The sequence below is a fragment of the Oryx dammah genome, unplaced genomic scaffold, assembly GCF_014754425.2.
Source record: "Oryx dammah isolate SB20612 unplaced genomic scaffold, SCBI_Odam_1.1 HiC_scaffold_9, whole genome shotgun sequence".
Taxonomy (NCBI): domain Eukaryota; kingdom Metazoa; phylum Chordata; class Mammalia; order Artiodactyla; family Bovidae; genus Oryx; species Oryx dammah.
In genome coordinates, this window is record NW_024070193.1 from 6,337,803 (window position 1) to 6,361,655 (window position 23,853).

Consider the following 23,853-nt stretch of genomic DNA (forward strand, 5'->3'; position numbering starts at 1 on the left):
GGGACTTGAGGGCCAGCAGGCGGACAGGGCCTTTCCTACAGACCTCAGCACACACCAAGCCCGGGCCCAAACCAGACGCAGGACTGAGGACCACGTGCTGTCTGCTTGCCTTTGACTTTTGACAACTTCAGGCAACTTGAAACTGTGACACCTGAAACCAAGATTCATGACCCCTGCCTGCCTGCGCTTCCCCACGGCTGGTGGGCCTTCGAGGCACCTGCAGCGCAGGGGCCATTTCCAGTCTTCCACGTGGAAGAAGCCCCAGCCCCCTGAGATGGTGGTGGGTGATCCAGTGGTCCCACCTACTTGATCATGGTAAGTTAAAATCAGGAAACTTCAAGGGGGCTGACACGGGGCAGGGGAGGGACGGGGGAAGATGGTAAATGGCACCACCCCTCCTGGTGCAGGAGCCTGCCTACCTGTTCCCTCCAAACAGCCTCTGAACCTTCTCCAAGGAAGCCACAGGCTCCTCACCTGGTTCTTATCCAGATGTTTCACTCTCACTCTTAATACCCCAAACATCCCCCTCCGCACCCCAGCTCATCACGCCAGCAGGCCCATCCCAGGCCACTGCCTAGCTGAGCAGAGTCAGCCCTGCGTCCCCCAATGCCCCCAGACCTGAGCTTCCCTTTTCAAGAACGCCTGCCCTTGTGAACCACCTTGGACATGGCCCTAGACCGGTCAGTGAATTTGCTGATCCTGTTGCTTCAGTTCCTCCCTCTCATGGTCAAGGAGGTTAAAATCTATTGCCCTGTACCTCCCATTCACTCCTTGACCCCCAGGGATAAAGCCGCCTTAGTGACCCCATGGGCCTCCACCTCAGGGTGCAAAAGCAGGCAGGCCAGCCAGAAGGGCCCTGACTTGAACCAACTCTAGGAAAAGAAGGGGGTTAAAGAAGGGTGACCCATCCTGACCTTTGGGGTAAAGAAGAATCCCAAGGAGTGCCCTCATGAAGGGGGCATGAGCCCCATGAGCCCTTCACCTCATCTGACTGATGCTACTGGCCCCGTATGGTGGGCCTGGAAGCAGAGCGGTGGGCAGGAGCACAGGGACCCGGAGAGATGGCCTTGGCCTGCTGACACGCTCTCGGCCCCAGGGAGGTGGCTCAGCCTGGGAGGGAGAACCCCCTTCCCTCGGGCAGGGGTCTGTCCCTTCCTGGGGGGCGGGTTGGTCATCCCAGAAGGAGGCACCTCCTTGTGCCAACACAAAGCCCTTGTGTTACCTGCAGCTCTTCTCTGGGTGCTGCCCTCCAGAGACTTGCTCAGATGATCAGTGCACATTTAACTAAATCCCAATGCCTTCGAGATGACCATGTGGTCCTCCAGGTCACTTTTCTCTTTCTGTGAACAAGCTTCTTAGAGTCTTACGCTGGGACCATGTGGGAACTTGGAGAGCCGTCTGATCCTCCGAACTTCCCAGGTCAAGGGACTGTCTCTTTCTGGGGTCAGGCTTCTTTGTTCTGGACCCTGTTGGGGACACCTGCTCCTCCCTCTAAGGCCATAACCCGAACTGGACACACTCTGGCAGAGGCACCATGTAGCACCGTGTGGGCTGAATGAGAGATATTTTATGTGAAATTTGCAGGAGATTCAGAGGTGGAGGCCTGGGCTCTAGAGAGTCAAGGACCTTCAGTTCTGGGCACTCTCGGCCCAAATGTCCACAGTAGATGCTCCATCAATGCTTGGTGCATAAAAGGTGAGTTTTCTTCCTGCTGGAAATACCACGGGGAGAAAATCCCAAGACAAGGGTGTAGCTAAGTGACACTTGTCTCCTGGGCCACAAATGGGAGAGAAGAGGCTTAGAGATGTCCTCAAGGTGACCTGAGAGGCAGGACGCCGCCCAGGGGTCTAGACTGGGAGCTCCATGAAGACACGAGACTCTGGCAGCTGAGGTGGACCAGAGAGCTTTTTATTCAAACAAAGAGGTGGAGGCTTGTGCCTGGCCTCCCTCCCTGCAGCCCTCAGCTTGTTCTGACATCAGTCGCCCGGTGGTTAGCTGGGGGTTAAGCAGAATATCACACTGGCGACAGCCACCATGGAGAGAAGGCCACTGTGGTTGCTGGTGCGAGGCTATGAGGCTTAGGGTTGGGCAGGTGATTCCCACACCACCCAGGTGCCCCTCCTGGGACACGGTGTGATGTGTCTAGTGTGGAGCGAGATGGGCTCAGCGAGGAGAGGGGTCGGCTCTGGGTCCTACTCTGTGTGGGTGAAAGGCCTCCGCATCCACCAATCTGAAAGCAGAAGTGGCTTTGGGCCTGGTGGGTACCTCTGCTTTCGGGCCATGACGGCCAGAGGAAGACTAATTTCAAGCCTGTCATGCAGGGACATTTCTCAGGGGCCCTGTGGTTCAGCACATGCCTTTGACCTGGGGCTTGGACTCAGCAGAGACCCCTGAAGCTGTCTGCAAACAGTGACCAGTGACCCCTATCTCCTTCTAACCACGGCCTCCTGGGGACTCCAGGGGTTGGGACAGCTTTCCTTCCCCAGCGTGGAGTCTCTTGGGTGTACAGTCCATCAAGCCTGTGCCTTGGATGCTTTTTTGGGTAAGGATAAAAACTAGCAGGCCTCTGTAGCCACACCCTGGCTAGATGGTGAGTTAACAGGCTTCAGAGCCCCCCAGGGTCCCTTATGTGGCTGTTAATAAATATTAAAGCTGATACGAACCCAGAAAAGAGGCCTACGGCCTGGGTGTGGAAGGCCCCATGCCCTGCCAACTGCTCTATCAACGCCAGAGTCCTGCTGTCGCCCTCTTGTGAGACATTAGAGCTGGGATGAGGAAAGAAGCAGCCCCTCTGCAAGAAAACCCAGAGCCTGGCAGGTTACTGGGGGTGGACGGCAGTGTCTCTCTGACAATCACCATGTTTATGGAATGCCCAAGGGTGCCCTCCCAGAACTAGGCCACTGCCTGGCCCTCCTTTCTTACCCACGATCACCACGGGGCACCAACCCTCTGCTGGACTCTGTGAAGATGCTGCTTCAGCTGCTATGAGAACAGGGATTGTGAACCCAGGACGCGCTGCTCAGACCTTCAGGAATGATCACGGACACTTCAGGCTTCACATGGGATGACCAGGGTCCCGGCTCAGCCTGGCAGTGTGGGATGTCTGTACGTGTGACAGGGGGCCTTCCTGCTTCTTAACTGGCAGGCCCTGGCCACCATCCATGGTCTGAGAGAGACGCCCCAAGAAAGGACACTGTCTTGGGAGAACAGGCCTAAGACTCTCAGGCCAGATTTTCTGGTCAGATCTGCCCATGTGGGTGGTTAGACTCTTTTCAGGAGGGACAGTTAAATGCAGTTCTCACGGAGGAGGTCGGAGTTCCAGGAGCTCTATGTAGGTTGTCCCTCTGCCCCTCCACCGGAAGTGGACAGATTCTTAGCCCCAGGGCAGGACACCTCGAGCAGACTAAGGCTTCTGGTGTCTGTGGAACTCGAGCTCAGTTTGGGTGCTGCTGTCACAACTTAGGCTCGTGCCCAACCGTGCACGTCCCACATGTGTGGGGCCCTCTCTCAAACCAAGCTGGAGCCCGGAGGTAGCCAAGGCCGCCCTGGCTGTCTCCTAGTAAGGCAGGCACGGGGGTTGGGGTGGGTAGCCCTTTCTGGGGAGCGGCCAGGGTCCTTGCCGCCTGATGCTGGGGTCCCCCCAGGTTCCCAAGGCCAGCCCTGCTCTGTCCTACCGTCACCGCCTCACGGCCTTAGTTGCCAAAAGCCAGGAGCCTGGGCCCCAACCTTCTCAAGAGAAGACAGACACCCCAAGAAAGGACAGAGGCAAGTTCTTTTCTGCCCCTGGGCTGCCCTGTTCGGAGTTTCCTTTTCTGGGTGAGGCTGTGCAGGCTGAGAAGCGCGCCCAGCCTCGGAGGATGGTTCCTGACAATCCCTCACGGGGTGGGGAGCTCAGAGCAGGTCTCTCGTCTGCCTCCATCATGCTGCGTCCACCCCACCGCCTGACCTGGCCCGGCGTGGGGAGGGGGGCGGGAGTCGGAGGTCAGGAGCGGGAGGGGAGCGCGCGGGGTGCCCAGGCGCCCCCGGCCGCCGCCAGCGAGGCCCGGTGCCGGCCCCCGCCCCGCAGCGTCACTCATCGACCACCTCCGCGAAGTCCTCGTCCTTTGGCTCCTCCGACGGCTCCTCCGTCGTCGTCTCCGTGTTCTCCGTGTCTGACACCGAGGACACCTGTCGCACCCAGTCTCTGTCGCTGAGCGGCTTTGGGTAACGCGGTCCAGAGAATGGGTTGAACCAGTTCAGGGAAAAGTCCCCGCCGAAGGTCTCTTTGACCGACTTCCAGCTGCCCCTGCGTTCCCTGCGCTGCTTCTTTCGTTGGAGGCGCTCGATGCCCTGCGGGGAGAATGGGATACAGAGGGTCAGCGTGCTTGGGCCCCACACAGCAGAGCGCGGAGGCCCAGGGCTGGGGACTCCTCAGAGGGCGGGGCGGGGCTCCTCAGAGGGCGGGGCGGGGCGCCGGGGCGGGGGCGCCTCCGCGGGGGGGGAGGGGAGGGACGGGGGGGTGGGGGGGGGGAGGCTCCTCAGAGGGCGGGGCGGGGCGCCGAGCAGCACACCCAGCAGGGTCTGCCTTTCCTACCCCTGCCTGCCCTTCCCTTCCACAGGATCAAGGGTTCCCAAGATGGCTGCTGCACAGCGACCGGGCTTCCCGGTGACAAACGACCAAGGGGTAACCCTTCAGGCCTCTGTAGGCGTGAGCTGCCCCCCCCCATCCTGAGACCACCTGGAAAGATGACCCTTCCCCGAGAATCCTGGGCCGCTCCCCGCTCTGGCAGCAGGCGCAGGGAAACCGGCCTGAAGCGGGATGCTGGGGTTAAGGCGAGCGCAGGGGACACGGGACAGGTGAGGGGAGGAGGCAGCCGCGAGCACAGTCAGCGCCACATGCAACGGGCAGCCGGAGGGCTCGCGGGGCCGCTCTGCGGTGGGGCGAGGGCCGGCCGGGCCTGCACATGCGGTGGACGCGCCCTGAGGCCTCTCCCGAGCTGCCCACTCACCTGCCTCTGGGTGTCCGTGCGCCAGGCCACAGAGAGGGTGTTGGGGAGGGGGGAGAAGCCACGGGAGTTAAAGGCACAGCCAGGCCAGACCCACAACACCCTCTACCCCCACCGGGTCGCTGCCCCGCTCCGGCTCTTCTGGAGCCCAGGGATTCTGCCAGGGGCAAAGGTCAGGCACCCGTCCTGCCCACGGACAGTGCTTTCCACCGCGGAAGGACCTCTTAGTACCCAGTTCTAGATTTTCTCTTCCAGGTAAGATCCTTACCGAACCGGCCCAGTCCTCTCTGTTGTGCAGGAGAGACTGACACACATCCTGACTGAGATCGGGCTATGCCTGAGTCACTTCCTCTCCAGCACTCTTAGTTAATAGTATCGTATCAGTTAATGGTCTTATATCAATAAAGTTCCAAGTTTCTATATCTGTATTATGGTTTTATAAAATGTTTACATCTGGAAAGACTGACTGAAAGGCATATGGGAGCTCTTTGTACTATTTTTACCATTTTCTTGATTAAATCTGAAATGATATCTCAGTAGAAAGGTAAAAAAATCTGAGACACCATGATTTAGGCAATATAGTCTTGAATGCAGAATTACAATAATGAGAACTCAGAAACAATCAAAATACCCAATAATGATGGCTAAGTAAATTTTCTATATGTTTTTCTATAAGCAGAACACTAATACAGTTCATAAAAGTAGCATCAATAAGGGCTTAATTTCCAAAATATACAAACAGCTCACTCATACAACTCAACGACAAAAAAACCAAACGATGCAATTGAGAAATGGACAGAAGGCGTAAACAGACATTTCTCCAAAGAAGATATACAGATAGCCAATAGGCATGTGAGAAGATGCTCATTATTGCCAATTATTGGAGAAATGCAACTCAAAACTAGAATGAGGTGCCACCTCACATGGGCCTGAATGACCATCATCAAAAAGCCTACAAATAATAAATGCTGAAGAGAGCGTGGAGAAAAGGGAACCCTCCTACACTGTCGGTGGGAATGTAAATTGGTGCAGCTGCTATGGAAAACAGTATGGAGGTTCCTCAAAAAACTAAAAAGAGAGTTGCCATATGACCCAGCAATCCCACTCCTGGACATATACCCAGATAAAACTATAATTTGAAAACATACATGCACCCCTATGTTTAGAGAAGCACTATTTACAATAGCCAAGACATGGAAACAGCCTGAATGTCCATCAGCAGATGAATGGATAAAGAATATGTGGTGTACACACACACAATGGGCTATCACTCAGCCATAAAAAAGAATGAAATAATTCTATTTGCAACTACATGCATGGACCTGAAGATTATCATACGAAAGGGAAGCAAGTCATAGAATGGCAAATACTCTATGGTATCACTTACATACGGAATCTAAAATACAATACAAATGAACGTATCTACAAAACAGAAACAGACTCACAGAGGAGACTTGGGGTTGCCAAGGGAAAGGAAAGGTGAGTGAGGGAAGAACTGGAACTTTGGGATTCGTAGATACAAACTATTATATATCGAATAGATAAATAAGGTCCCACTGTACAGCAGAGGGAACTGTATTCAATTTCCTGTGATAAACCATAGTGGAGAAGAATGTGAAAAAGAACGTACATATGTACTGACATAACTGAATCACCCTGCTGTACAGGGAAATCAGTGCAACACTGTAAATCAACTTCAGTAAAAATCCTCAACAAGTGGCATCGATACAGGTTTACACACACTGCAAATTCTTGTCCATGTGGCGACAAGGAAAGAAAGCAAAGTTGCGTGTGACATCATCTTAGGATCTGGGGTTTGGGAATGAGATTTTAGATTTATTTCTGTTTCAAGTTTTCACCAATGAACAGGTGTGACTTTTATAATGAGAACAAGAAAGCTGTGTCAGGAAATGGACCATGTAGACACAACTCTTAAGGGAGGCTCATGTGGGTCTGGGGCACAGGAGGCCATGATATTCACAATCTGGTCCCTCACCAGGCCCCCCTCCTTAGCAGGATCAGTGATGGCCAGCTGAGGGACTTGCTCTAGGGATCCCGCATTCCTTCCTGAGTGATCAGTTGCAGCCTGTTGAGAGAGGAGGGGTTGGAGCATGGCTATGTGGCTGGCCAGGCTACGGAGGGGACGTCCAGAAATGCCAGAATGGGGGGTCTGCACTGACTGGGCTCACTCAAAGCTATCACTGTGGATCCTCACACCCCTCTGAGAGGAGGTGGGTGTTAGTACTGACAGTTGGCATAGAAGACACAGGTGCTGGGAGGCTGTGACAGCGGCCGAAGCTAGTCCTGCTGGTTGTGCTTCAGAACCAGGATGGGAACTGGTGTGCCCTCTGCGTTTTCAATCCTACCGCAAATCTTCACTCAAAGGCAGGGAAAAGCTGGAGAGGAAAATGAAGCAAAAGAACCCACAGAACAACACAAACATATGGAAATACCATGTTCTTATATTAGAAGAATTAATATTGTTAAAATGACCATACTATGCAAGGCAATCTGTGAATTCAATGAAATCCCTATCAAAATACCAATGGCATTTTTCAAATTTTTTCACACAAAAAATTTAAATTTATATGGAAACACAAAAGACCCTGAATAGCCAAAGCAATCTTGAGAACAAGAGCTGGAGGAATCAGGCCCCCTGACTTCAGACTATACTACAAAGCTATAATAATCAAAACAGTATGGAACTAGCATAAAAACAAACAAATCAATGGAACAGAATAGAGAGCCCAGGAATAAAGCCCACACAGTTTTGGTAAATTAATCTAACACAAAGGAGGCAAGAATATACAGAGGAGAAAAGACAGTCTCTTCAGTAAGTGGTGCTGGAAAAACTGGACAGCCACCTGTAAAATAATGAAATTAGAACATTCTCTAACACCATATACAAAAACAAACTCAAAATAAAGAGCTAAATGTAAGACCAGAAATCATAAAACTCCCAGAGGAAAACATATAATACTCTTTGATACAAATTGTAGCAATATTTTCTGGATCTGTCTCCTAGAGCAAAGGAAATAAAAGCAGAAATAAACAAGTAGGATCTAATTAAACTTAAAAGCTTTTGCACACCAAAGAAAACCACTGACAAAATGAAGACAGCCTACAGAATGGGAGAAAGTATTTGCAAATGATATGACCAAAAAAGGGTTAATATTAAAAGTATATAAACAGCTCTTACAGCTCAATATCAAAAACAAACAACCTGCTTAAAAAATTGGCAGAAGACTTGAATAGTTCCCCAAAGAGAACATGCAGATGGCCAATAGGCATGTGAAAAGATTCTCAATGTCATTAATCATCAGGGAAATGCAAGTCAAAACCACAGTGAGCAACTTCCCTGGTGGTCCAGTGGTTAAGAATCTGCCTTCCAATGCAAGGGATGCAGGTTCAGTCCCTGGTCAGGGAACTAAGATCCCACATGCCTCAGAGCAACTAAGCGCTGCAACTACTGAGCCTGCATGCTCTGGAGCTTGCAAGCCTACAACTAGAGAGAAGCCTTCATGCCACAGCAAAGATCCCATGTACCCCAACGAAGACTGGACACAGCCCCCAAAAATCCCCAACAAGGAGATGTTACCTCTCACCTGTAAGAGTGGCTATTGTCAAAAACAATGCAAATAAGTGTTAGCAAGGATGTGGAGAGACAGGAACACTTGTGCACTGTTGGTAGGAATGTAAATTAGTGCAATCACTGTGGAAAACAGTATGGAGGTTTCTTAAAAAAACTAAAAATAGAACTACCATATGACCCAGCAATTCCACTCCTGGGGATATATCTGAAAGAAACAAAAACCCTGATTTCAAAAGATACTGCAATCTTCACAGTAGCACTATTTACGATAGCCAAGACATGGAAGCCACCTAAGTATCTACAGCTGACGAATGGATAAAGAAATAGTGGTGTGTGTATATATATACAATGGAATACTACTCAGCCATAAAATAATTTTTTCCTTTTGCAACAACATGGATGAACTCTAAGTTGAAATAACTGAAGTCACTAAGTCAGATAAGTCAGAGAAAGGAAAATAATGTATGATATCACCTCTATGTGGAATCTTAAAAAAACAAACAAAAAAACCCAAGCTAGTGAATATAACAACAACAAAAAGAAACAGACTCGTGGATACAGAGGACAAATTAGTGGTTATCCATGGGGAGAGGCGATGGAGAAGACAATGGCACCCCACTCCAGTACTCTTGCCTGGAAAATCCCATGGACGGTGGAGCCTGGAAGGCTGTAGTCCATGGGGTCGCTGAGGGGTCGGACACGACTGAGCGACTTCACTTTCACTTTTCACTTTCATGCATTGGAGAAGGAAATGGCAACCCACTCCAGTGTTCTTGCCTGGAGAATCCCAGGGACGGGGGAGCCTGGTGGGCTGCCGTCTATGGGGTAGCACAGAGTCGGACACAGACTGAAGCGACTTAGCAGCAGCACGGGGAGAGGGGAAGGGAGAAGAGCAATACAGGGGTAAGTTATTAAGAGGTACAAAATACTGTATATAAAATAAGCTACAAGGATATATTATACAACACAGGGAATATAGCCAGGATTTTGTAATAACTATAAATGGAGTATAACCTTTAAAATTTTTGAATCACTATATTTTAACATATAATACCATACATCAACTATTCTTCAATGAAATTTCTTTTAATTAAGAAGAGGGGGACTTCCCTGGTGGCCCAGTGGTTTAGGATCTGCCTGCCAACGAAGGGGACACAGTTTCGATCCCTGGTCCAGGAAGATCCCACATGTCATGGGCCATGTGCCACAACTACTGAGCCCACGTGTCTGGAGCCCACAACGAAGAGTAGCCCCAACTCTCCATAACTAGAGACAGCCTGCGCACAGCAATGAAGACCCAGTGTGGCCAAAGAGTAAATAAACAAGTTAAAAAATAAAAAGAGAGCCCGCAGAACGATACTCAACCTCCTCAGCAAGCTTGTAAAAATGTTCCAGACAGAGCCTGACCTGCTCACCAGACGAACTTCCTCAACAGTGAAGTGGACAAACATCCGCGAATGTCTGTCTGAAGAAGAGAAAATACTCCAAATGAATCTGATGCAAAAGAAAGGCAGAGGGGGGCTTCCCTGGCAGTCCAGGTGTTAAGACTGTGCTTTCACTGCAGGAGGCACGGGTTTGATCCCTGGTGGGGAACTAAGATCCCACATGCCACACGATGGCCAAATAAGTAAACAAACAAACAAACAAAAAGATGAAAAAAGAGAAAGGCTGAAGATCAGGACCATCCGGCTCAGAGGAGCCAGTGGGGTTTCTTTTCTCTGGTGGGACTCACTTTTGAGTTCTGTGTGGATTTCAAGGTGTCCTGGAGGCAGAGATCTTAAGCTAGAGGGTTGTGGAGGCAGCAGTGATACCCACTTCCCACTCAAGCCAACAGGAATGGGTGGCTGATTCCTGGTAAGGGGGCAACTGCCTAAACCAGCGTTTCTAGCGGGCAGTGTGTGACTTTGGCCTTTCGTGCCTGATCAGCCTTGGGTGCCACGTGAGCAGTGATCTATAAACCAACTGATGGATGCCCCAGAATGGATGAACCAGGACTACGGCTCCCCAGGAGACGGAGACCAGGCGCATGCTCTGAAAGGACTTGGCTGAAGCCCACAGAGGAAGAGCGGGAGGTCCCTGCATCTCAGACATAGAAAGCTGGAGTTGCTGCAGCCCACGCAAACGTGCCCTCCTTGGTGACAGCCGAACAACTCTCTCCTCAGCAGCAGTTTCACATGTTTTTAGTGCAACCCACAATAGGAAATGGGCTTCCTTGGTGGCTCAGTGGTAAAGAATCTGCCTGCTAATGCAGGGAGATGCAAGCTCTATCCCTGGGTCGGGAAGATTCTCTGGAGTAGGAAATGGCAACCCACTCCAGTACTCTTGCCTGGGAAATCCCACAGAGCCTGGCGGGCTATAGTCCATGGGGTCACAAAGAGTTGTGATGACAGAGTGAACGATGAAACAACAATAGGGAATACTATTCTGTTGCAGCCTACCACACACACACACACACACCAAAGTTTCATGAAAATGCATCTTTTACAAGGTGTAAGGCCTTATTTTTTATCTCTGTTTAAAAAATGCTGTTGCAAACCAATAAACTGATCTCACACACGAACTGTGCACATGCTCTGAAAAGCACAGCTTCGCCAGAGCTAATGCTCTCTAGAGCCACAACATGCCAGACCCCATCCTAACATCCACATCTGTTCCTCTCTGAATCCTCACAGCAACCTTGTGAGTTAGATTATCCCAGAGCTAACACTCTCTAGAGCCACAACATGCCAGACCCCATCCTAACATCCACATCCATTCCTCCCTGAATCCTCACAGCAACCTTGTGAGTTAGATTATCTCCGGGATTTCACAGATGAGCAGAGGCTGAAGCAAACTACTACTTAAGGTCACAGGAAGGAAGGAGTTGAGCCAGACCGGAACCAAAGACAGAGGGCCCAAGGACCCATCACCACACGACCTCAGCTGCAGGAATTCAGAGCATCTTTTACGTCCGTGTCAGAGCGTGTATCTTCATCCTAAAGGTTTTTGCAAACACTATCCTGGTGACATTGTTCATAATTCCATGGATCAGCTATTCTGCAACATTGTTCATAATTCCCTGGATCAGCGTCCTCAGCTCCCACCGGCACAGATGAGGGATCCCTGAGGCTCACTCTGCTTTGCTAGTATAATCACAAGGGTCCAGTTATCAATGATTTTTTTTTAATTGAGTGAGAGAATGGGGGAAATGGAAGTCTTCAGTTTGGAAACGTAGATTTCTTTACTCGCTCAATTGTGTCCAGCTCTTTGCACACCCATAGGCTGTAGCCCACCAGGCTCCTCTGTCCATGGGATTTTTCTGGCAAGAATACTGAACTGGGTTGCCATTTCCTTCTCCAGGGGATCCTCCCAGAGATCAAATTTGTGTCTCTCGCGTCTCCTGCATTGGCAGGCAAATCCTTTACCTCTGAGCCACCAGGGACGCCTGTAGACTTGTGAATGGGTTATTTTCATTTCACTGTGAATCCATCATCCTCTATTAGGTGATTCTCAGGCAGATATGTATTTAAAAGATGCAAGAAAAGGCCACATGGGAGTTGAGGTCCAGAGACAGAAACCAAAGGCCAGGACATCCTTGTGTCTGCCCCAAGCCTCACTCACTCACTGGCTACCGCTCCTGCTGGGAGGACCCTGGCTCCATTCTTTTCCATCTTCTTCTGGGATGGTTCTTCACCCAAAGGGCCCTCTTGGTGCAGAAACCAGTGGGTCAGATGAGATATGCAGGAAGATCACTGGACAGGTGAATAGTCTGGCTCCCCTTCAAACACTTTCCTTATTTTCTTGGCACTCACTGGCCGGGGAGGCTGCCGGTTATGAGTGAAGAGGGGCTCACAGTGGGCAAAACCCCAGCTACCACCATGCTGACACCAGCAGCACCCAGGACCACATCATTGGCAGGCCTGTGGGGGACCCCTGTAGCCCCTAAGTGGATTCTCAGACTTGAACACGGGTCAGCATCACCTGGAAGACTGTGAGCATCCAGATCGCTGCTCCCCAACCAGTTTCTGATTCAGCAGGTCTGGGGTGGCACCAGGGAATCTGGGTCTCTGTTAAGTCCCCAAGGAGATGCAGCTGCTGCTGGTCTATGGACCACACTTGGAGATGCACTGCCTCAGCATATCCCTCAGCAGGAAGATTCTCAAGAGAGAGTCTAGCAAAATCTTCCTCTCTTCAAATATCTTTGTTAACTAAAGGCCCCTTCTAGGTTGGAACCCCTCACTTCTACGGGCTAGGTCACTGTGTAGGCTTATGTACTACAAGCTTTGAAGTGAGAAAAACATAAAACCCATCAGCCTGGCTGAAAGAACCCAGCCCAGCCTTAAGGTCTGGGGTTTCTGTGTGATACCGACCTCACATAAGTGTTCAATAAACACTAATTTACCTCATGAGGAAGGTGGGTTTTAAAAGCTAGTAAGTCGTCTCACTTTGCGTTCTTCCATGAAAAAAGTATTACAAAGATGAAACAGTACATGACTAGGAGACGAAGCACATGCATTTCTACCCGCGTCTACCTTGTGCATGATGTCACCAAGCCGATGTAAATACGCAGAGATTTGTTTGCTCCTAAGCTTTCTGCATGTTCAGTCTGGTTGCTATGAAAACGAACCAGAAGTTGACAGGTGGGAAGAAGTCACCAGTCCAACTGATCAAGTCGCCTTCCTCTTTATTTCCGCTTTCCACTCCTCAGAGCCCGCATTCTGGAAGACCGTGGCTACTACTGGCTCATTTGCCCACATGTGCACCACTCAGTGCTGTCGGGACTCCTGCGCCGAAGCAAAAGGTTGGGTTGCCTTTGTGTAGAGATGTCCTTCATCTGCCATCCTGGGAGACTGAGGAGGGCTTGGGGATGCCTGTTTCTTCCTGGGTGGATGCCAGGCGGAAGCTCAACCACCGTGCTGCAGAGAACAGTCACATTCCTCATCGCTGGCTGCTGCTGCTGCTGTTGCTATAGTCGCCAAGTTGTATCCGACCCCATGGACTGTAGCCCGCCAGGCTCCTCTGTCCATGGGATTTCCCAGGCAAGAATACTGGAATGGGTTGCCATGCCCTTCTCCAGGGGATCTTCCCGACCCAGGGATCAAACCTGTGTCTCTCGAGTCTTCTGCACTGGCAGGTGGATTCTGTACCTCTGAGCCACCTGGGAAGCCTCCACTCACTGGGTTCCTGGCAAAACATTCTCCATCTCAACAAGATAAAATAGGAAGAACACGGGGAGTTTGGGGATATTTCCTATGTCCTGAGTGCAGCTCTTCACTCTGGCTTGAGAACTAGGGAACATTCATTCTTTCAGCCAAGGGCTTGTAAAAACCCAGAGACAGAATCACATTGGATGTCAGAAGGAGACTCTCTGGGAAAGATATAGGTGGTACGCTCAGGTGTAAACAGTGAGTTTCTATTTTGAGGACTTGAAAACAAAATTCAATATATCTTTAGCATGGTCTACTGTATTCCTTAGAAATTCCATGGGGAGAAGAACCAATGTGATTCATTAAAAAAAAAAAATGCCCTTGATGATGGGGTATTTTGAGGCCTTCAAATACTTGACAATATTCCCCGAGTCCTACTCTCTCCTCCCTGGCAAAAGGGAGCATAGCAAAAGCACTCTCTCCTCCCAGGGACAGATCCTTGAGGGAACACAGCAGAGTGAGGGCTTTCTAAAATGCTCTAGGGTCATTCAACAACCACATTTCTTTCATCAGTGTAAGGGGTGGGGTTGGTGTGGTGGGGGAAGCACATAGGGAACAAATGCTAGGGACTAGATTTAAAAACAGCATTGAGAGAAAAAAGCCCAAACTGCAGGCTTGACTATAGCATAAACAGCACAGCAGAGGCAGGTCAAAGCTGACTGACTCAGAAAAGATTGCTAAGAAAAGGGTTCTTTGCCTAAACATCTGAGGGGTGGTGGAAAGCACCTCAAAGCCACATCCCAGGATGTGTGTGGAAGTTCCCAGTCATTTCCTCTGGCTTCACTTTGCTTTTTGGTGGGTGGGCAGAGGAAAAAAAGGTCTCTCTCCCAGGCCCAACTGGAGAAGTAAATTTTGCAGACCTGATGAGTTTTCTTTCTGTTCCAACTGGGAATCCACAAGCACCAGGGAAGGTACTCAAGCTGCAGAAAGAACCAGAGGAGAGAGGCCCAGTGGGGCCAGTTTGTCCGAAAGAGGGCTGTAAACATCCTTTAGAGGTGATGATGCAAAAGGGAGCATGCACAAATGCCCTTTAAAGGCGATGAAAGAAACACCCAAACAGAGCACATTCATGCTGACTGGACCATTAGCTCCACCCAAGGGGTGACTCCGTGAGAGACGGGGGGCTCAGCCAGAACAGGTTTTGGAAAAATTTTATTGCGTTTGGTTTCCATGTGGAAGCACTGACAGAATTGAAAAGAGGCAGCATGTTCCACTTACTTTTCTGAAAGACCACACAGCTAGACGAAATCTTTCCCCACCCCGGGCTGATTTCGTGAACCTCACCCCAAAACCCACCCCAAGCAGATTAAAAAAAAAAAAAGGTTTGTGGTGATTATTTAAAAACAATTCCCTGTGTGAGACGGCGGGCAGTCAGATTTCTGTGGCTTCCGCATTTAATGCCCGTTTCCCGTCCCCTCCCCTCCCCTCACAGTCTTCAGGCCTTCCCTGCTTCGAATTAGGCTCAACACACAAGTGTGCAAATGGAAACACTCGTCAGTCTCGGCGCCGCAGGCTTAGGAATCTGCCGGTTCCCCTGGACAGGTGGGTGTCTCTCAACTTGGTGATGGTGCCTTTGCATCACAGGCAGCCCACACAGGTCCATGGACTCCCAGGTTAAAATACAGACAAGACATGGAGACGTGCACATTTATGGGTCTAAAACATCCGAAAGTAAACCGACTGCGGAGATCTACAGAAACGAGCAAGGAGGGGGTCGACGGTGGGGCCGTGGCTGGTTCGCTTGGCAGTAACACTGCTGAACGGACACCGTGCTAGGAGAGCGAGGGAGGTAGGACGCTCAGACGGGAAGCAGAGGGAATAGAGGAAACGTATAGCTCGCTTGAAGCTGCGTCATTTTCTTCTCGTGATTGTGTAAGGCATTTTGAACTGGAAAAACTTCTTTCCTTCACATTCTTCCAAATGATCAGTTGGAATATAACCAGTGATTCGGAATACAAATAAAACCCCTTTCATCTCCACCACCCCCCACCCCCAAAATCATTCTACGCACCCAGAGCCCACAAAGTACAAGGCAGGCAATTGATTCTGTGAATTCAGAGGCAAATAGTGTTCGCACAGGGCACGAGGCTGCTGTGGTCAAGGACCCTTCTTAGGGCTCCAGCCCTGATCTCGGGCCTCCCAGGCCACAAGGGGTGAGCATCCATCTTCAGCGAGGCTTTAAGTCCCATCCAGGCACCTCCCACTGCCTCCTGGGCAGTGGGAGGTCACAGGCCCTCTTGGCTCTCTCCTATGGGTCCCTCACCAGGCGTCTGGGCCGGTCCGTCCACGCACAAGCGTCACGACTCAGTTAGTACAAGGGGGCGTGGCCTGGAGACAGTGGCCTCCACGTTAGTCATGCCAGACAGACAGCAGAGAGGAAACCAGAGGCCAGAGAAGTGATTTTAAATAGGGAAAAAAAGGAAAGCAGCTTCGGTCACTGAAAAATAGAAAGGATGATCTTTTCAAAAATAAAAACCATGGGGAGTTTTTTTTTTTTTTTTTCTCTGCAATGTTCAGCCATTTTACTTGAGACATTAAAAAAAAAAAGTTTCAGAGTAGTTGTGTTGTTTTTCGGTTTAGACATTCATGAGAACAGATCGGACGGTGGTGCTGGGATGCGGTTTGTATCTGAGTGGCAATGCTGCTCAGGGTCCTTCAGACCACATACTGGTACGGGTCTGCCTTCCCTTGGTCTGGCGTGGCAAAGGGGCTGGCCCAGCCTAGAGAGAAGGGGTGGCCGAACACGGCTTTCATGTTCATCCATTTTGTTTTTTTAGCCCATCTTCTCTCTTCCTTTTTCAATTGTTCTATTCCCTGAAAACAAGAACAATCATACTTTCAGTCAAGCACTTTACTGCTGTGGTTTTTGGGGGAGAGAAATCCATTAGCTTGAGGTGAATGGAGTAAATGCTTCCTTTTTAAAGCCATGAAGCTTATCTACATAGTACTTTTTTTTTCTTCTCTTTCTCTCATAAAAAGTGCTAAAGACCAAAAGGAACCATCATTTTTCTTTGGGTGGGCACACAGGCTTGTCTGTGTAAGTCCCTCCAGGCAGAAAGGGACACGTAAGAAAGTCAGCAGGCCCCGAAGCCGCTGCTCCTAGTCACGCAATCCAGTGTTGTGTGAAGTGAGTCCTGGCCGGGGGGGTTTGGGCCCAGCGCCGAGCTGTGTGTGGGAGCACTCTGAAGGCTGGGGTGTGGGGAGCCTCAGCTCGTGAGAGCCAAGGATCGGTTCGTGGGAACTCTGAAGCTGCTATGACCACTTTGCAGACAAAAAAAAAAAGGACCAAGTGAAAAGACTGCTCTGGCGCGGTCTGTCCCTCCGGCCGGGGAGGCCAAGGAGCGCCCGGCGTAGGGGGGCTGGCCAGGTGCAGCGGAGGAGGTGAACAGGAGGAAGAGGTCAGCACAGAGGAGGAAGGAGAGGGATTAGTATAGGTTAGAGGGGCCGCACGGGCAGACCGCTCGGCCTCGGCCACAGCCAAGGCCTTCCTGGGCTCCTCTGGGGACAAATGTGACCCGAGGCAGCCTCAGCAGTTGTCACGGAGCCCACACCACCCCCAGCCAAGTCTCGCAGGAAAGACGAGCTGGGGGAGCAGGTCGGTCCCTTCCTGTCCCCTTCTCCGGAAGGAGCTGGCGAGCGGCTAGAGGACAAGGCGGAAGCAGCTTGGCAGGAGCCCGACCAGGGGTCTATCTGGTGGTCTCTGTGAGGTGGAGGAACGGGGCGGGCCCGAGGGGACAGCCCAGGCCAACTCTGTTCACAGCCTAGGGCCCTGGGACCACACCATACTGGTCAAGGGCGGGACGCCTTTGCCACGCGCGGCAGGCCCTCGACTCCTCTCTCCCTTCCTTTCAGCGCGGCTCCCTTTAGGAATGGCCTTGAGGGGGAAGAACAACTAGGACCAGGGCCATGATTTGCCTCCCGACTCCCCTAGGCCGCAGCCTGTGTGGCCCGGTGGCGTCCCAACAGCCGGTGGGGCCGGACGGTCACCTCTGGGCTCCCTGCAGGTCTCACAGACAGAACTTGGTCTGTGCGCTGCACAGACACACGGCTGGATGAACCCCATTGGCTACTATTTTTACAGACACTCTTTTATAATGGTACTAATAGTTATAAAAGAAAAAAAGGTGCTGAGAGGCACGCAACCTTCTAAGCCACCGGGAACTGCCCCAGAGCCCAATGATGGTGCCTTGGCAGCCGGCACACCGTCCTCCTCTGCACGCTGAGTCTCTACACCCTCAGCGGTGGGGCCTCAGCAGCAGTGAAGGCTGAGTCTTCCTATGAGCCTCCAGCTAAGGCTGACTACCCAACCGGCCAACGTCCCCCTGAAGACCCCGAGGTGACTGTTGAGGATGGACTCACGACCTCCCCCCAGAACTCAGGGCTGCCCCTTCCGCCTGGGGCCCCTCACCGAGACCCCAAAGCCAAAGAGGGAAGAAATGCCCACATCACAGCCACGGATTGGCCACCAGGAGGCTTCTGGACGCCTTAGGAGGGTTTAGAGGTGGCGGCAGTGGTGCCAGGGGTGTGGGCTCCAGCAGTTTCGAAGCTCCCAGAGAAGGAGTTGTGAACGGGCGGAAGGGGGGCGTAGGCGGGAGGCCGCAGATGGGGACCAGAACCAGCCTTGCGGCCACTGCTCTGGGGGCCCCCGCTGGGCTGTCTCCTGAGCCCACTCTCAGGATCGGATAGTAAAGACGCTTTCACTGGGAAGCTGACCCTGCCTGTGCCATGCAGGTCAGGGCACCCTTTGTCCATCACCCTTCTCCAGGCCCGTGGCCGCTAGACAGGAAGGGCACCCCAGTGCCTCGTAGAGTGACACAGAGCTGTGGACAAGACTGAACCATCACGGGAGGTGGAGGGGGGCTCGTAACAGAGAGGCTGCTGGGCCCCATACCTGTGTGACCTGAGTGCCGAGGTCTGACCTGCAGGCAGCCCCCCGCCCCCCGACCCCAGCCATGGAGGGAGTGGTGGCAGGCTGCCCCCATGCTCACCGTCTCATCTGTGCAGATGGAGTGCACCTGGGTCCCGAACATGACGGACGTGAAAATGAGGAAGAGCAGCCCCTCGAAGCAGAGCAGGATGAGGAGGATGACCGTGGTGGGCGGCGAGAAGGAGCTGCACTCTGAAAGAGAGGGGATACGTGGGGCTCGGGACTCCACTCTGCCTCTGGCCCCGCAGGACCGGGTTCCTTGCTGGCCTTCAGGGCCCCGCACCAGCCCCCAACACCATGAGCTCACACTAACACCCCATCACAGCCCATGCGTCAGGAGTCACCTGCTTCCTTCTGCCCTTGTCTGATGTCTGCCCCGCCCGCTCCACCCCCAGGCTCCAGGAAGGCAGGGACTTTCTGTTCGGCTTGGTATTGGCCATCAGCCTTGGAGTGATGCCTGATAACAAAAGAATCTGGGCGAGAGGTTGGGGGCGTTCTGAGCTTTAGTTTTCCTTTCTGTATTGTGGAATGGTCGAGGGTTCGCGAGAGGAATTCTGCCCGACTCCACCTCGGCCCAACATGAGCAAGTGGATGCTGCTCCCAGACAGGGGTGCCATGCTTCCTGATCCCCTACAGCTGCCCCAGAGCGGTGGCCTGGCCACCATCCTGGCACAGATGCAAGTACCCTTCTCATGGGCTGCCCAAGGAACTGCAAGTGGAGTCTGGGGAGGTGGGAAGCAGATCGAGGGAAGGCGGAACTGCCTCCTTACCCTTCTCTGAACATCAGTTCAAGATGCCCTCATCCTGGGGGATTCCTCTTACATGAGCTGGATGCCCCACTGATCCAGGGCTGAACAAAGATGGCATTAACTGCACAGACAGCCTGAACTCTGGGGACCGTCCGGCACCTCCCCTGCCCTGAGATCAGAGGAACTGGGGGCCTCAAGCCACCTCCATCAGGAAATCCACTGATGGAGGAAATACACTCCATCCGGATTGACCACAGGCAAGCCAGAGCATGCAGGTAAGAGCCTGGGTGGTGGAGTCTTCCAGACAGGGTAGGAAAAGCCCACTCCAGACTGAGGCCTGAATCACAGGCCCTCTTCTTAGCCACGTGACAGGGTAACGTGCTCAACCTCTGTGAACACCGACGTTTGTCATCTGCAAAATGGGGGGAGTATCTCTCCTACCCTGCAGGCTTGTTACAAGATTGAGATAAGGCCTGCTGACAAGTCTCCTGTGCACTAAGTGGGAACACTGAAAACAGTGGTCCCAGCCAACTCCATTGCCCCACCAGCGGCTCTCAGTACTCTCAGCACTGCGCACGTCTCTTCCTAAGGGCATGAACTCTACTGTGAGGGCCCCACCCTCACGACCTCTTATGAAGAAATACCAGAGAGCTTACTTTTCTCTCTTTCTGCTGGGTGGGGACACATGAGGATAGGGCCATTTGCAAGCTGGGAAAAGGGTCCTCGCAAGGGATGGAATTGACTGGTACCTTGATCTTGGACTTTCCAGACTCTTGAACTGTGAGAAATAAATGCTTAAGCCTCCCAGTCTATGGCATCTTGTTGCAGCAGCCTGAGGTGACCAGTACTCATGGGGTTTTTCTTCCCCTAGATGAGGTCAAGCCAGGTGGACCAGAGAGACAGAAGGGGGCAGATGCAAGCTAGGAACAGAGGCTAGAAAAATCTCTTAATATCTGGTCAGGAGCTAAAGATACCCAAGAAGTCAGTACATGCAGGAAGAGCAAAACTCATAAAAAAATGATGACACGAAGAAGGGGACCAATCAACGGTAAAAGGCTGGAAATAAGATGTTTCTGCTCAAGGTGTTTGTCTCACAGACTGTGTGTGAAAGAAGGAGCCCAGCAGGCAGTCTCTCCTCATCCCTCCAGCAACTACAGCAGTCTCTCCTTTATCCTTGGTTTTGCTTTCTGCAGTTTCAGTTACCTGCAGTCAGCCTTGGTGCAAAAATATTAACTGGAAAATTCCAGAAATAATAACTTTTAAAGCGCAAACTCTCCTGAGAAGCATGATGAAGTCTCACACCTGGCTCTGTCCACATGAGACGTGAACCATCCCTCTGTCCAGCACGTTCATGCTGCATACGCTACCAATCATTTCGGTGACCAAGTTGACTGCCACGGTATCAGAGTGCCTATGCTCAAGTAACTCCTATGCTGCTTAACAACAGCTCCAAAGCGCAAGAGTGATGATGCTAGCCGTTCGGATACTCTCTTACTGTGCCTGATTCACAAATTAAACTTTATCATAGGTATGCTGTGCTGTGCTTAGTTGCTCAATCGTGTCCAACTCTTTGTGACCCCATGGACCATAGACCACCAGGCTTCTCTGTCCATGGGGATTCTCCAGGCAAGAATACTGGAGTTGGTTGCCATGCACGCCCCCCTGAGGGGATCCTCCTAACCCAGGGATCAAATCCAGGTCTCCGCATTACAGGCAGATTCTTTACCAGCTGAGCTACCCAGGAAGCCCCTATCATAGGTACATCTGTATTAAAAAAAAAAACATTGTATATGTAGGGTTCTGTACTATCTGAGGTGTCAGGCATCCACGGAGCGTCCTGAACATGCCTCCTGCAGATAAGCGGGGACTACCATATTAAATATTGTTTTCTTATATCTCATTTTTATTCTTCTTTAAAAATTTCAAATTTTAATTATACATTCAGCATCTATATTTTTCCCCTCAGGATTTATGCAGTCTTGTGATTGGAGTTCCCTCCTCAGCATTTGCATCTTTAAACGAGATACTTCAAAAGCAGGAAGAATTTGTCTACAATCTTAACATACATTGGTGATTAACCAGTTAAAAAAATTATCACACACAAAAACACCCAAATGAACAAAAACCCCACCTACGTCCTAGCCAGAAAGTTAAAAATGGATTTCTGCAAGGTTGGGATGCAATGACCTTCAATTAAAGCTCCTCCCTTAAAGGCATGGGTCAGCTCTTGGGATGCGCTTCCCTGCTGGGGCCTGCATTTTTCCTGGGCCCGCTCAGACCCAGGAGGGTCTGTCCAACTCACGACTTTACCTGTGGAACTGACTTTAAGGGGCTGCTTTATTTCATGAAGAGATATTCGGGCCTCTGCTGTTTCTTCCCTGGTCAGTCCATATGCTTGCAGGAGATCTAGTAAAATGAGGTCAGCCCCTGGCACCAGGACAGAGACAGAGAGCCCACCCCCCCCTCCGGTCACGTGCCCCTCCTGGAGCAGGGATCCTGGCGTGTACTCACTTGTCCAGTCTTCTTCAAAGCAGTGCAGGAAGTGGAATCCCACCATGATGAGGGCGTGCAAGGAAATGAGAGCTATGTACATCTGCAACAGGAAAGCAGGGCAGACGCCATTGCTGAGAGAACCGCCTGGCCGTGCGGGCGCCCGGGACGGGGTGCTTGCAACCTCCCACGCAGGCTGAGGGCTGAGCAGGGAGGGGCCGGAGAGCCACCTGGTGATTCCCCCAGCCGGCCTCCGCCCCTAGGTCTGAGGTGCGCGGCCATTCCCTGGGGGCGGGTGGGGCCTGGGCTGTCCTGGGGGCTCCGGGCCCGCTGCTTGAAGGGTCAGGTCACTGACTGCCTGTGGTCCCTCCAGCCCTCGACGCTAAATGCCCTCCACCTACCTGCAGCTGAGGGAGGGTGGCCGCCTTCTTGGCTACTGAGCTCGACACCAGGCCTGGGAGCCCAGAACACGGCCCTTTGCTTAGAGCTAATCAGCTGGAGGCAATTTCTAGACGCTCGAGGGAAGAGCGTGGGAGTGGGCCCGTGTGGAACCAGGGAGAGCTCTGGCAGAAAGGCAGAGGTCTGCGTGGCCAGGCACCGTCCTGCCAGCAGCAAGGCAAACGGCGAGTGCTCCCCGCAGGGTGGGGACGGCATTCGGAAGCTGACTTACTGTAAACAGGACGAAGTACTTCTGGTTGTTCTCGCCGACACAGTTATTGACCCAGGGACAGTGGTGGTCCATTTTCCGAATGCACCGCTTGCAGACGCTGAAAGAGCCGCAAGGCAGACCTTGAGGGGGGGTTCCCATGGAGGCGGGAGGGTCAAGGGGACCCAGAACCCACGCTCCAGCACCACTGCTCCCCAGCAGCCCAGCGTTTCGCTGCCTGTGTGCTGGAAGGGCCTGGAAGGGACAGGACCCCCGAGGTCACAGTCATTCCAAAAGGGGGACAGGCGGCGACCCCCGAGGCCTCTTATCTTGTTTCACAGAGAAAAAGGCTGGAACTGACTCGACTGAGAAGGACACTGCTCTCCTGAGGGAAGAGTGGGCTGAGACTCTGGTTTACTGAGAGGACAGAAGAAAGAAGCAGTTGCAAAAACCTGACAGGATGAGACGGGATAGGGCTACTCCTCATTTTCCCCAGAGGCCAAAAACCCTAAGGGCGGGCCTGATGGAACTTGCCAGAGTGTGGCTGATGGGAGGGAGGGAGGGAGGGAGAGAGAGAGAGAAAGAAAGTGAGCACTTGAAGAGTTCAGAGTGGGGTCAAGAACTGCATGTCACGGGGCTGCAGGAAGTCCCCCTCTAAGGACCTTTCAGCTCTAAGATAATATCCACTTAGCCGAAAATAGCAGAAGAGTCATCATCTGAGCTTAAGTGTTGATCAGAAATCCCACTAATTTGCAAACAGTTATTAACTTGTTGCTGGGATAGTTTTTGGCTTGGGACTGTTTGAAGCTATGATATTTGATTTTAAAAAAACGCCCTCCCCTTCCCTTCTGGACGACTCAAGTAACAATCTGAAACAAGAGCACAAAGCTTAAATAGAGGCTCGAAAGCAGCTATTCCCAAAGCTCAAGTTCAGGAAGAGCCATCTGCCAACAGATGGACTCATCCAGAAGCATTTCTTTTTCAATTCATTAAAATAGCCTCCATAACAATTTATCTTGGGGGCATTACGTGTTCAAAACAGTTTGAAATACTGTAAATACAAGCTTGCTATATATATTTTTGAAAGGCCCTGAGTTCACACCAGCTTCTATTTCCACCAGTTTCCATAACCAGCTTTATCTCAGGTTATGACTGAAGTGGGCGGGGGGTTGCAGGAGAGCCGTTCCCGGACTACAGGTCAGGAAGCACAGACCACTCTGAAGGGGGAGGCGTGGCCTTTCCAAAGCCCGGCAGGAGCTCTGCTGGCAAGGCAGACCT

General features: G+C 51.7%; 1 protein-coding gene across 6 annotated transcripts in view; it reads right to left on the minus strand.

Annotated features, from left to right (window-relative positions):
* Window positions 1-1,887: 1,887 nt before the first annotated feature.
* ZDHHC3 (zinc finger DHHC-type palmitoyltransferase 3) overlaps window positions 1,888-23,853 on the minus strand; it is a 59,551-nt gene continuing 37,585 nt past the window's right edge. For 2 of the 6 annotated variants that reach the window (XM_040246775.1, XM_040246774.1), the window contains exons 4-8: window positions 22,600-22,696; window positions 21,951-22,032; window positions 21,750-21,845; window positions 18,752-18,882; window positions 1,888-4,329 (exon numbers count right to left, since the gene is read on the minus strand). In XM_040246775.1, the coding sequence (XP_040102709.1) occupies window positions 4,069-4,329; window positions 18,752-18,882; window positions 21,750-21,845; window positions 21,951-22,032; window positions 22,600-22,696 (667 nt within the window). In that variant the 3' untranslated portion in view covers window positions 1,888-4,068. Of the gene's footprint in view, window positions 4,330-15,617; window positions 16,578-18,751; window positions 18,883-21,749; window positions 21,846-21,950; window positions 22,033-22,599; window positions 22,697-23,853 lie in introns of those variants that run through there. The other 4 variants (XM_040246778.1, XM_040246779.1, XM_040246777.1 and 1 more) reach the window with 3 other exon arrangements.